General features: G+C 31.7%; 1 protein-coding gene across 1 annotated transcript; it reads right to left on the bottom strand.

Annotated features, from left to right (window-relative positions):
* Positions 1-7,768: 7,768 nt before the first annotated feature.
* LOC108337133 (abscisic acid receptor PYR1) lies at positions 7,769-9,064 on the bottom strand. The gene has a single exon (XM_017573590.2). It carries the CDS (start codon positions 8,826-8,828, stop codon positions 8,169-8,171), a length of 660 nt encoding a protein of 219 aa, XP_017429079.1. The 5' UTR covers positions 8,829-9,064; the 3' UTR covers positions 7,769-8,168.
* Between the last annotated feature and the right edge of the window lie 4,643 nt (positions 9,065-13,707).

Raw genomic sequence — 13,707 nt, 5'->3', positions numbered from 1 at the left:
ACGATGTCTTATCAATTTGACGGAAAGCCCTTGTTTGATTCAATTTTATAAAAATAAGGACCCAATTGAGACACCGAAAAAGAAAAATACCGATTTCGAACAAAAATAGAAACTTACTAACCCATTAAACCTATTTAAAATAAAAGAGGGAAAGAGCATCTAGAAACAGGAAGGAAATATGATTGGTGTGGCCCTACAAATAGTTTGATCTGATTGGGATTAGTTGTGATTGTGGCCACTAGTTTTTGGGTGAGAGAGAAGAAGCAATAACAATGAAAAGAAAAAGAGAAATGGGTTGAAAATAGTTAAGCATTTGAGTCCTCTAAAGTTAGTGTTTGTAGCTTCTATTCCTCTTTTCTTTGGTATCAACTTGCCAACTTGTATCAATTGGATCATCTCAAAAGCCCCCTTGTCGCTTTCGTTCGCCTTTCTTATAGTGCTCTTCACGTGCTATGTTTACTCAAACCATATGTTCTTAAAAAAAGATCAAATATTCTTTATACATCTTTTTCAACTTCAAATCCACAATAATTCATAACCATCTTCTTTTTTTTAATTCTATCAAAACCCATTTCTACTAAACACTAAAATAAACTCTATTGTTCAATTAATCTTGGATCAGTCAGTCTACATAATTAAAAATATCATGATAACTACCTAAAATGTTAAGATTGTATCATATGATTAATCATTTTTAAACAATAATAAAGTCTGATAGAGATTAACTTATTGTAAAACATAATCAATACCAATTAAATCATGATTAGTCTTTTGTATTTTAAAATCTATAAATACAGTTAATATAAAAAAAATAATTATATTTATTATACATTTAACGGTTGAATTTGTTAAACTTTTCAAACTTTAAAATTGAAGTATCTTTTATAGATAACCTTTTAATTTGATAAAACTATTTGAAAAATAAATAACGACAAATTCCAAAGTTAATAAATAAATAACTTCAATCTATAATAAAAAACATACCATACTGTATAAAAAAAATTAAATTCATTGTAAAAAGAAAAAGAGTGCGCATTCTTTTTTAATTTTGGTTTAGCAAGGTTCCTTGAATCCACTAATAAGATGGTTATAGATTTGTAAAGTTGATAATGAGATTTGTGTTGTGTAGTCGAATTAATGCGTGGGCATGATTTAAAGGTACTTAGATGGATTTGGATATACCTGCCCAAAGGCTGTTCTGCTCTCACACGTTCGACAATACAATACATTCACTTTTCACATCTTCTGCGTAACTTTCCCAGGAAAATGACTGTTCAAAACTTGCTTTTCAGCTCCACTAGCCCCACAATTTTTTTAATTTCTTCTATACACTAAATTTATTAATTTTTATGGTACCACCTTAAAACCTCTAAAAACATTAAAATTATAATTTTATTTATTCGTACATGTTTCTCCCCCACAAATAGGGTACTGTTGTTTCAGTGCCATCATTCTCAAAAAAATATGTGCCCACATAACGTTACTTTTTAATATATTATTATTTGTTGAAATTTATTAAAAAATACATAGAAAAATGCCATTTTTTTTGGAGAAACTAATTATTAGCCAAGTGATATGATGGAGGCATGTGAAGTGGCAGAAGAACAACCGTGCAAGCAATGGAAAATGAGGACTGTCGATACCTTTTACCTTCGAACTGTGTTCTGTGCTCATTCATTTAATGGCCGTAAAATGTGATTTAATGATAAATAGCATTATTAAGAAAACATATTGATGATGTTGATTATGTGGTGGAGCAATAAAGCAAGTTTTGCGACAAATAATTCACTAAAAACTAAGTTGGAAAGAAAAGAAGTTTGATTGAATTTGTTCACTTGCATGCAACTTGTTCATACAGATACACTCTAATATTGTGAAACTCTTCCTTTCTATATAACATTCCCCAAAACTATGGAATCTACATAGTTTATTCCTTTTCTGACTTTTTCTCACATTACCATTTTTCCTTTTCTTTTCCTTTTCCATTCAACTACCACAATTCATCCAATCATATTTAAATATGCCCAATTAATACCTTTTAAAGAAACTGTGGCGTAAATAATACTTATTTTAATTTTTGGCGTATTCTATTATTATCCATGCATGTGTATATTTAATCATAAAGTTTAATAAATGTTTTATCTAAACTAACTGTACGTATATTAATTAAAAAATTTGATGCAATTAATTAAAACTTTATGATTGACATTTGTTTAATTATGATAGTATTGTTTTAAAAATAATGTTTAAAAGTTGGTTGTTTTTCATGTGATACATTTTTTTTAAAGTTTGGTTGATTATGTTAATAAGGTGAGTTTGTTTATGTAATTTAAAAGAGTATATGAAAACTGAAATAAATCATATCATCATGTATGGAAAGTTTGTCCAAGTTTTTTTGTTTTGAAGATAAAAGTAAATTCCTCATTAGCTTTAATTGAAAAAAATATGACGACTTAGAGAAAGATTAAATTTATGTTTTAGATCGTAACTTCAAATACTCAAGGTTACACCAAATATAACTACTTAACATGTTATCATTATACAACTTTAAATTAACATGTTATCACTGTGCTAAATTATTAATGTTTTAGTTTAGTTTGATTCTATTTAACTGATAATTTTGATATAAAAATTAATAATTAAGAATCACTTTCAAACACTTTTAAAACAAGAAACTAAATTAATGTTATTTAACAAAAATGGAAACAAAACAAGTTATTAAACCTAAAAATAATATCAGTAGTAATCGAACTAGACAAGATATTCTTTAAATCATTTTAGTGGAAAAGAATTTTCACACACATGCAATTCGGTAATATTACCTAAGAAAAACTTGAGAACATATTTATAAAAGAAGTGAGATTAAGAGTTTGATTAGAAGGAAACAAAAGAGAAGAATGGAAGTTGTTAGAGGGAAAAATCTGACCCATACGATTGTCGATGTCAGTATACGTATGTATGTATGTTGCCTAACAAATCCATTCTGATACGTTCCTATCTGGAAAATCAGTAACCTAACATGGAGACGTTGACACCATGAGTATCTTCAACAGTGACAACCTAAAAGTGGCTAAAGAATACTCGTATTATTATTTGTATAAACAATAAATATGATGATGAAAAGTAAAACCCTACATTGCCAGCTTATAGATACTGGAAAAACCCTGCACATACATATAGATTTGGAAAAACAAAAAGGGGCACCACATTAATACATACCTCTGCTAGCAACACGTTGAACGAGGCATCAATATCATGATAACAGCGACCAGAACTTGCAGGCAAAAGCATGGGGCCATAGCATTGTGAACGAACGGTTAAGAAAAATGCAGCTAACTAGAAGATTTGGATTATTAGAAATGGCCTTATTGGGTACCAAGAGCCACCTTTTTTATTTAACCCAACCTCAACCTGCAAATGGAAGAACCAAAACTACACTACAAAAACCTGCCAGAAAACGGGTCCTTCTCAATTTTATACCTTTCTTACAAATTCCCCTTTTCCACACTGCAATTCGGAGAAAGATGCTTCACACTAGCCACCATCTGACACAATTATTTACTCCCATTTTTCTCACTGCCCTCCACCTACTACTACTACTATATGAGAAACAACAACACTATCAACTAAACCTGCCTGCTGCTAGGTGCCTTCACCTTCTTATTATACCTTCCTAATGGGTTGCACAATCTGACCCATTTACCATTCCACCAATAATATATAGGGTTACTCAACTTCAGATTTTGTTCAATTCAAACTTGTTTTTTCTTTTTGCAATTTATTGAACTACTGTAATATCCCAAAAATATAACTACAAACTATATTCAAAAGTATTTATATTTACAATAAAATAGAATAGTTACAGTAAATAAAGTTTAACTTACATTTATCCTAAAATAACCATAAATTAAAAATTTTACAAAAACCTACACTGATACAACCTAAAAGAGCAGAGTGATCGGTCATACAAGAAGTGTATTAACCGAACGGTCCTATACTAAATATCAAAACAAAGTCAAGACCTAACGGTCTTACTCTTAGCGGAGACCATCCTCTTATGCCAGCGCTTGCTCCAGAGAAGCTTCTGCACCTTCTACTCACACCCACAGGATGATCATCGAAAAGACAAGGACTACCGAACGGACAACAAGGCAAGACAGAAAAATAAGGGTAAACTAGTGTAATTTAATTAACTATGTAAACTTACAATTCATACAAACACATAAAACAATCATACTTCTACAGAAATCACACCAACATACTATAACCGACCACTTTCCCTTTGACTGTCCGGATTGTATGAATTATGTAGCTACAATGTTCGTGTGCTCGTGGGTGGTAATCTAAAAACCTTATGATTACCGTAGCATGGAAAACCCTTGAGCTGCCACACGAGGTTAGCTCGTTATTCCTCACCTTAGGTCAAGGTAATACATACCGCCCAGGCTAGGGTCTCCTGCTATTCTCACTACATGCATCACCATTCTCTAATTGAGACTTGGTGACCATTAGAATGTCAGGATGAACGACAGCTTAGTCTGACCATATTCATACTTTACAATTTCTTAACCATTTCTGAGATATTCCTCCTTGGAACACTCGTTCATATCCATATAATACAAATCACATCATACTTCTTCATATTCATACTATTCCATTCATATCACATTTTAAATACCATACCTCATTAACAACATATTTCCTCATCCATAACACCTTTAAATAACTTCAAACCGAACATTAAAACAACATCACCATTGAGCATAACTGACTTGAAAAAATATCAACACTTATTATGAACAAAACCTGACGGTAGAACACCTCCTATCTGCGAACATGACCGTACGGGATATGGTTTCCCTATGGTGAACCTGACCAAACGGGATATTGTTTCCCTATGGTGAACATGACCGAAGGGAATATTATTTCCCTATGGTGAACATGGACGAACGGGATATTTACTACACAGAATCCAAAGATTTGACTGAATACTATAGAACATCTATAATTAGACATAAACAAATACTAAAGCTCATAACCAAAATCTAAGAGCCTAGACCGAACACTACAAGCTTAGTCTGAACCCTCTTAGTTACAATTTCAATTACATAATTTTGTAATATGACGACACCAAGTGCTTAGTACATCATCGAGCATTACTGAGACCGAGTGTTGGCATCTGGCCGAGCACTACCAAGACAGTTCAAGACCGAGCGGTCAATAACAGTTATAGCCTATGACAGACTGAACGTTGTTTACAACAAAAGTTATGTCTATACCGAATGCTACATTAATTTAAAATCAACACTAAATCGAACGGTCATTAACTGAGAATCCACAATAGCAGAATTCAGTTAAGATCAAACACCAGATAAAAGTCGAACGATCAATTAAAGGCCTTCAGCAACTACATAATTCTGCAGAATAGCTACAAAATTAGGATCGACACAAAACCTTACCAATTTCACTCGACCACTGTTCCATAATCATACAGATACACAATCATCATAAACACAGCATCAACATTCCACACCAACAGCACCGAACACCCAATTCATCAAATTTTACACTCATACAGCTTTATCCAAATCAATTTCATACGCATGCATAATTATCAAACAACATATCCATACATCAAAACCAAGTAATTAAATTATCTAGCTTCCCTTACCTCTTTGACCGAACCGAACAACGATTATTCTTTCCAGATTTTGCTTTCTTACCAGAAAATCCCAAGAACATCTATATTTCACCGGTTGGTGAGAAAAGACCAACCCAAAATTACCAGAAAAGTGGTTAGAACTAAGAAGAAGAAGCTGATGAACACATGCAACCAGGAACTTGGTTTGCATGTGCCAGAAATAGAATTTCTAAGAAGAGAGTGAACTTACTGACTCTAAACTTGATTTTGATCGGTGGAAAAGAAGATCTGAACCCCCAAAATTGCTCAGACTGTGGCTGGTTGAAGAAAAGATAAAATGAGATGAAGGATTTCTAGAGAGAAGGACGAGAAAAGATAGATGTTTGAGTTTTAGAGAGATGCAAATTTATGAGAAAATAAGATGAGCTGTGGTTTGGAAAATTCTATAAAATGTTTACTCTCTTGCATTTGCGACATCTGTCCCTACCTTCCAGATGTTATTTTCAGGATTTTACAACTACTAGCAACATATGTCATATTTGTTGATAGAAAGCTTACCCTTAAGTATCTGGTTACGTTGTTGACATGGCAATATAATTTAAATTGTAATAGAGAATCTGTGTTTGTGAAATTTTGTATAGAAACAGAAAATAAGGTACTTTATGTAATTAAGAGACAGAAAGATATATAATGTTTGTAAAAGTATTGTATGATGTGTTAAAGTCCAATTACAAATAAAGTCTTATATTGGGAATGGAAATTTTGGTGTAAGATTTACAAGGATTTTGATCTCTGTTGTGATGTGAGTCCATCTAATATTCTTATCAAATTGAAGAATATAACTGCTCAATGCAATGTACATTTTTATTCTTAGAGATTATACCAACCTACATCTTTTAAAGTTCATCAGAATTAGAGGTCAACATCATGTTATAAAAAAATAGTTATTGATATGTTTCTAATTATATTTTTAAAAATATACACATTTTATTATTTAATTAAAATTTATTTAGGAATAAATTCCTTTTATGCTTTCATATAACCAACATTAGTGTGTGGAAGTAAATATATTTAAAAACATACAGTTCGTATTTTTAGGTACATGGTCACTTGGATGAATAAGCTTCCTGACACGGGTTAGTATAGCATAAATATCCAACACAACTCCCAAAATGTATTGCGATATTTTATGACAATGAAAGAAAAATGAAATGGCAGATGATTCACAGTAAAGAAGTAGATGATATAGTAATAATAAAAGAAACAAAAATTAATTTCATCTAATTTTATTTCCTACTTTAAAAATAGGTTCACATAAGCCATCTTTTCCTGGCAAACAAATGACTAAAGCAATAGTTGACATAAAATGACTTAGCAAAAACATACTAGAGATTATGTGAATCTGTCACATAACTTAAGCACAACGTTGCCATACTTATAATAGTTGCATGTAGAAAATACTATTTTCTAACTTGTTGCTATCTACAAATTAAGAGATAACTGGCATTAAAAAAAATGAATTATAAGTTGCTGCATGCTACACTTACAAAATATCAGATAAAATTGAAGACATAAAATGTTGAATTAAAGATATGAACAAAAATTGGGAAAATCTTACAAAGGAAGGAACTAAAATTGCATTTAAAGATGGTCTTTGATGAACCAAGTTGATGAGTGAATTTTGTTTTAATTTATTCCCACCCATCGAAACCAGTTCTAGAGTTTATGTTATGGAAGGGTAGGGCGATGATGGCGTTGAATGTAAAAGACAAAAAGAATTGATTCCAGCGTTGGTGACACCTTGATTGTGGGAGAGAAAGAGACTCTTATGACTGTGCTCTCCGCTACTTTATATTCCCAGTTCTGTTTCTCAACCCCTAATTTGACTTTCTACATTAAAAACACTCTATAGGCACATGGAAATCAAAGCATTTTGATGATTGAAAAATATCACATGGTGTAGCCATAAGTGCATTTCTACCACCTTCCCAACAAAATTTAACAGAAAACCTATTTGATTCGTGCAATAATACCATAAGCATCTTCAATCTACAGAAGGAAGCATCTTCTTTAAGTAGGCTTGCACTCATGGGAGAAAAAAGGGGAAGATATGTACACGGAATCAAATCCAGAGGAAAAGCAAATGATGATATTCACAGAACGGTTTGAAAGACACCATGAAGAACAAACATCACAAGTCAACATTTCCTGTACACCTGCATTGACCAAATTGCCCTTACCCATTGTAATAACAAAATTCAACGGATCACCAAGGAGGACATGCTAGCTACCGCCAAAGAAAATCATCAAAAACACAAAACGAGAGTCTTACCCGAAAAAAATATAAAGGAAAAGTAAATGAATTTCCAAAGAAAAAAAATAAAAGAAAAGAAAAACAGAGAATAACTTGTTTCTCTCTTTTTATGAATTGGTGAGCGAGGGAGCGATTGTTTCAAATTCCAATCCCTTCTTTTGTTTAATTCTTTTTGTTTTTATTGAGATTTGCGCAGTGCTGGTTTGGATTGCTTCACCGTGAGTGTGGCTTATGGTCACCGTCGCGGTTTGTTCCTTCGGTGACGGTGGCGAGCTTCTGAAGGTTGAGCTTGACGACGGTGTCGGCGAAGAGACGCGTGTCCTCTTCGGTGTTGCCGTCGGGGACATCAACTATGTAGGATTCGAGGACGACCGTGTAGATCTTAGCGTCTGCGTCGGAGTCGAAGGCGTGAACGCTGGTGACGGAGCGGTAGTTTCGGAGGCGGTGTTCGCCGCCGATGATGCTGAAACCGGTCACGCGGCGGTCGTCGTCGAGGAGGTCGAGCCTCTCGGTGCTGGTGGCGGCGGGGAGGCCAGATATGACATTGACGTCGCGTGTGACGCCGACGGCCATGTGGAAGGGGTCTTTGACGGCACAGCTCTTGATGAAGTGCTTGTAGGTCTGTGGCTTGTCGAAGCGGCGGACGACGGACCAGACGGCTTCGGGTGGAGCCTGGACGCGCTGGGCGAGGAGGGAGGAGCATTGGCCGGGGCCGACGAGGTAGGTGTGGTGCTCCGTGATGGAGGGGACGAGGGAGCCCAACTCGTGCGGGGTGAGGCCGGAGGGAGGGTTGAGGTGGTGGTTGGTCGGGATGCGGTGGTTGTCGTCAGAGTCTGGCTCCGATGTGGAGGCGGAGCTCTCACCTTTCTCCATGGCGGAGAGAGAGAGAAAGAGAGAGAGCGTGAGAAGGAGAGAGTGTGTAAGAGACGCTGTTGGCGCTTGCGGAACGAGACTTTGAGGAACGGTTAGGGGTATTCCTGGAAATTCCCTCCCAAACTCTGTTTTCTTTCTCTCCCACTTGCTAATATATGCAACTCCACCAAAAGTCACTGCTTTCTTAAACTTCAAATTATACTCTCTTTTTTTTCAGTTCAAACCACACTTGCGAAGAAAATATGGAGCTTGAGTTTAAGTGTCTTGCTAAACTAAGGTTAAAGAATTACATAATTATCAAAATCAATTTTTAAGGACCTTAACAAAATATTCCTTTCCATTTCTTATTTAATTACAACACTGATTAGTACTTGTCGGAGTTTAATTATAAACAATAAAGTAATAAGTCAAACAAAGTTGATTCACTTGTCGAAAATTGAACTCCAATTAATTTTTGTTTTACCAGTGTAAGAATTTTGTTACTGAATAATTCAAAGTATTTTAATAGAACTTGAGAGAATTTGTAACGAACGTTTAAAATTTAACCCGCTTAAAATTTTTTTTAAAGAAGTACTAAAAATATTTGAAAATACAGTTTTTTTAAATAAAATAGTTTTTATTTACCTTTTATACACTTGAGTATTTACAACTTTTCAATATCTAACTTATTTTATTTTGGGAAATTGTTTATTAGAAAGTATCAATAATATAACTCAACACATTAATCACGAATAAAGTTATTAAATATTTTTTTATCAATGTAAAAGAAAAAGAAAACACTTTATTCTCTTACATTGTAGTAAAATAGATACGTTTGAGTTAAGTAGTGGAAAATAAAATTAAGTTTGAACTTATCTTACTTATTAGAGAGAAAAATCAATTCATTATTTAATAAAATCTGAATAATTTACGAATAGATCAATTAGTTTATATTATTGATATGTGGATGTGTAGTGATTATTAAAGGTGGGTATCTAGGTTTAAGCTTGTGTGCTACCTCTATAATTTGTAGTTTATGCGTCTAGGGACTTTTAATTCTTTACTTTCTTTTAGGATGGGATTTTTTTTACCTAAATTAAATGGGTTTAGTATGTGGAGATGGTGAAATATCCTATTTATTGCTATTTATGATGTAGTATATGATATGTGAAGTGACATTATCCAATGTGTGAAAAAGTTGAAAAAAAAACATCTATACCATATAAACTACATTATTCAACAAAAGGTTGTTGCTAAGAGAAAAAAAAAAGTGAGAATATTTTCATAAACATGGTATTTATTATATTAGTTACAAATACATTCAATTGTATATATAGCATTTATTAATATGACGTAGAATATAATATATGAAAAGAAAATTTATTCCAAAAAGTGAAAAATTAGACAAATATTATATCACATCTTTTTAAATACTTCATTGAACAATTTGTAAACTTGGTATTCTTATCATGATGGATTAATACAACTATACCAATTCTTTAAATTTTGAATACAACTTCAATCATCGTACTTATCTTGTTTTTTTTACAAGATGCATATGCCTTTATTATTTACTTCAATAAACAATTAGAGTTAGGTTAAGATTAGAACTGAAGTAATCAGAAAATTATAATTAAAGACAACTAAGTAAGTATGTAAAAGGAAACATATAAATGTATACGAGAAACTTTGAAAGGATATAGAAAATGACAATAAAAATTTTAAATCGTTTAGAGTAAAACATCTCAATGATAAAAAAAAGGGTCTTAGAAATTGAAATTATACCACATAACATTCATTTTAGTTCACGATATTTATATTGATTGAATTATCAATATAAAATATATAGAACAATTGATGTAAAGATTTATTTTTATAATAATATTAGTTGAATTTTAGCTGCATTAAACTTATCATGATTCACACAATATAATATTAGAAACTTATCATGTTATAAGATGAATAATTACTCTTAAATTAACTTTGAAGTAACTTCAATATAAAGACATAGTTTATGAATAAAGTATAGTTATTAAATTATGTGTTTTCTTAGAAATGTCTATATAATTGTTTTCTTAGAATTTGAAAAAAAAAGTTTATTACTTAGAACATGTTTAGATTGTTATAATTGGTTTATTTTTTCACTCGTTCTTCCTTATATACTAACTGTTTTTCTTGTCTCATCGTGGAATTAGAGCTGCAAAATGTTTGATTTTTTGAAGGTAAAATATTTTAAATACGATTTTCTTGCAATTAATTATGTTTTAAAAATGGTAAAGTTTATGCTATTTCTTTTAAGTTGGGTTTTATGGAGAATGGAGTTTATTTGTTAAAGCTATAATTTGTATATTGCATCTATTCGGCTTTTCAATTTATTAAAAGACTAGTTGAATTGCATTGACAAAGAATCATGTATAATAATATTTCTTATGATTTGATATTGAAAAAAACACGAGAAGAGTCACACAGACAGAATCGAGAGAGAATGAGAAACAAAATCTGAAATGTAGTTACTAGACGATAGAATAGAATGTACGTGTTTATATATAATCAACAATTATTTATAACAACTTAACAATAAACTATCTAATTAGAACAACTAATTATTTATATGCAACTAACAAGGACTCCCTGCGATAATAACCAAGCTCATACACTATACCTTTATTACCTTTAAGTATAATATTAATTGACACATAATATTAATATATTATCTGTAAAAATAAATTATTCATGTATTGTTGCTTATTATAAAATATCGTTGGATGTAAAACATTTTCATATTAATTTTCAATTACAAATATATGTACATTAAATTTATTAAGTTGAATAATATGACACTAAATATTTAAATATTCTATATATAAATTACAATAATATTAAGTTTATTAAAAATTAACTTATTAACTTGATTTTTTAAAGTTTGATGATTAACTTAATATTAATAGTTAAAATATTTCATTTTTCTGTTTCTTCTTACCCAAAACTTAATATCACATAATTTGTTCGAGTGGTATTTGTTAAAGAATCTTAACTTAAAATTCTCTTGTTACAATTAATAAAAAACTTTAGGTAAAAGGAGTTAAAGTAGAAAAATAAATTATGTAAAAATATTAATTGAAAGTAAAATTTTACCTTATTATTTTTATTAACAAAATTATTTATCATTATTTAAAAAAAAACAAAGTGTTAATATTGAAGTCATCATTAGATTAGCCATTTTCATTAAATAATGTTTCTTTTTTGCATGTGTGATAATTAATATATTATGTTTGGAAAATATATGTTTACATATATTTTTTTAGGTTTAATTCATCGTTTGGTCCCTAGTTTTAGGTTTTCTGTTCAAAGTAATCATACCTTTTAAAAAAGTTCAGTAGTGACACATATTTCATTAAAAACGGTTCAAAATAGTTGTTTTGGCTTACGGCGTTAAAAACATAAAGGTGAAATTGTCTTCGTGGCCAAAACTGAATGACATGTGCACTTATTGATTGCGTGACAATGTGAAGTGAATTGACTTGGTGGAAATGTTTAAGTTATTGGGTAAAAGAAAAGGGTTAGGGTTGGTGAGGGTTCATGCAACTTCTTTCCTTTTTTGAGCAAAGTGGTTGTAGCGAGATAGAAATGGTTTCTTCCCAAGGTTGTTCTTCTTGTTCCAATACATGGTCGCAAGGAATTTTGCATTCCACACATGATGGTGGTTGGAGGGGAGGTGGAATATATAATCCCTCGTTGCAAATGTGATGATTTTGTTGTAAGCAAAGTGGCCAAAACTCCACATAATGTTGGTAGACAATTTTGTGGTTGTCGTCATTATAAGGTTTTCTGAATACCCTTCTCACTTTATGTCTTTGGAATTTATTTGTTGATACATTGCTTACTTTGAACCTATTTTGGTGGCTTATTTGGTAAATAACAGGGTGGATCTTCAATAGAGATGTACTGTAACTTTTTCAAGTGATGTAATGAAGAAAAGATTGACGAAAGAAATGGTCAAATTGTCAAACAAAGGAGGAAATTATACCCCCAAAAACATCATCAATCAAACAAAATAGGTATATTTAACAAAAGACAAAATTAAACCCTAACCCCTAAAACCAACAACAACAACACCAACCCACTTTGATTTGAAGACCACTTTCACTTTCACTAGATTTCACCACATTTAACAACCCAGAAATCGCGAATGGATTCTTAGATAAGGGTAATTTCATTTAACCCGTTAAACCTTGCTCACGTTATTCAACTTTTTTTAATGTACACCCTGAAATATATCAAACGTGCCACGTATTGCAAAAACTGCATAGGTCATTCAGTTTTGGCCACGGAGGCAATTGCACCGTTATGTTTTTAATGTCGTAAGCCAAAAAGACCATTTGAACCATTTTTAACGAAATATCGGTCACTACTGAACTTTTTTAAAAAGGTAAGACTACTTTGAACAGAAAGCCCAAAACTAAGGACCAAACGATGAATTAAGCCATTTTTTTACAACATTTTACTATAATATATTTTTTTTATTGGATTTAGAATACGTCAATACAATAATAAATAAATAATAAATTAGTCAACGTAACAAATAAATAATAAACACATATGTATTGTATCAAAATATTGTAAAACAAATTTATGAAACAATATATTTTTTCATTTTGTTTTATAGGTGATAAGCAAAAATCTCATTACTAAGAAACATTTTGCGAATGATAAAAATGTAAGGGCCTAAAAATATATGGTAGTTGGGCCCTATGTTGAGGTAGCCAGACCCATAACACTAAGGGCACTATGACCTTAGGAGGGACTTTTCAGATCTGAGTTCATTATCTCAGCTTCCCATTCTCTCTCTAAAAAGCTTGTTCCTCCATTTCTCTCTGCCTTCTCTCTACCTTTCCCTCAC

The sequence above is a fragment of the Vigna angularis genome, chromosome 10 (assembly GCF_016808095.1).
Source record: "Vigna angularis cultivar LongXiaoDou No.4 chromosome 10, ASM1680809v1, whole genome shotgun sequence".
Classification (NCBI taxonomy): domain Eukaryota; kingdom Viridiplantae; phylum Streptophyta; class Magnoliopsida; order Fabales; family Fabaceae; genus Vigna; species Vigna angularis.
This window is presented reverse-complemented; position numbering and strand designations above follow the sequence as displayed.

Excerpts from the sequence above, each read along its gene's own strand:
- LOC108337133 (XM_017573590.2), bottom strand. The coding sequence starts at position 8,828 with ATGGAGAAAGGTGAGAGCTCCGCCTCCACATCGGAGCCAGACTCTGAC.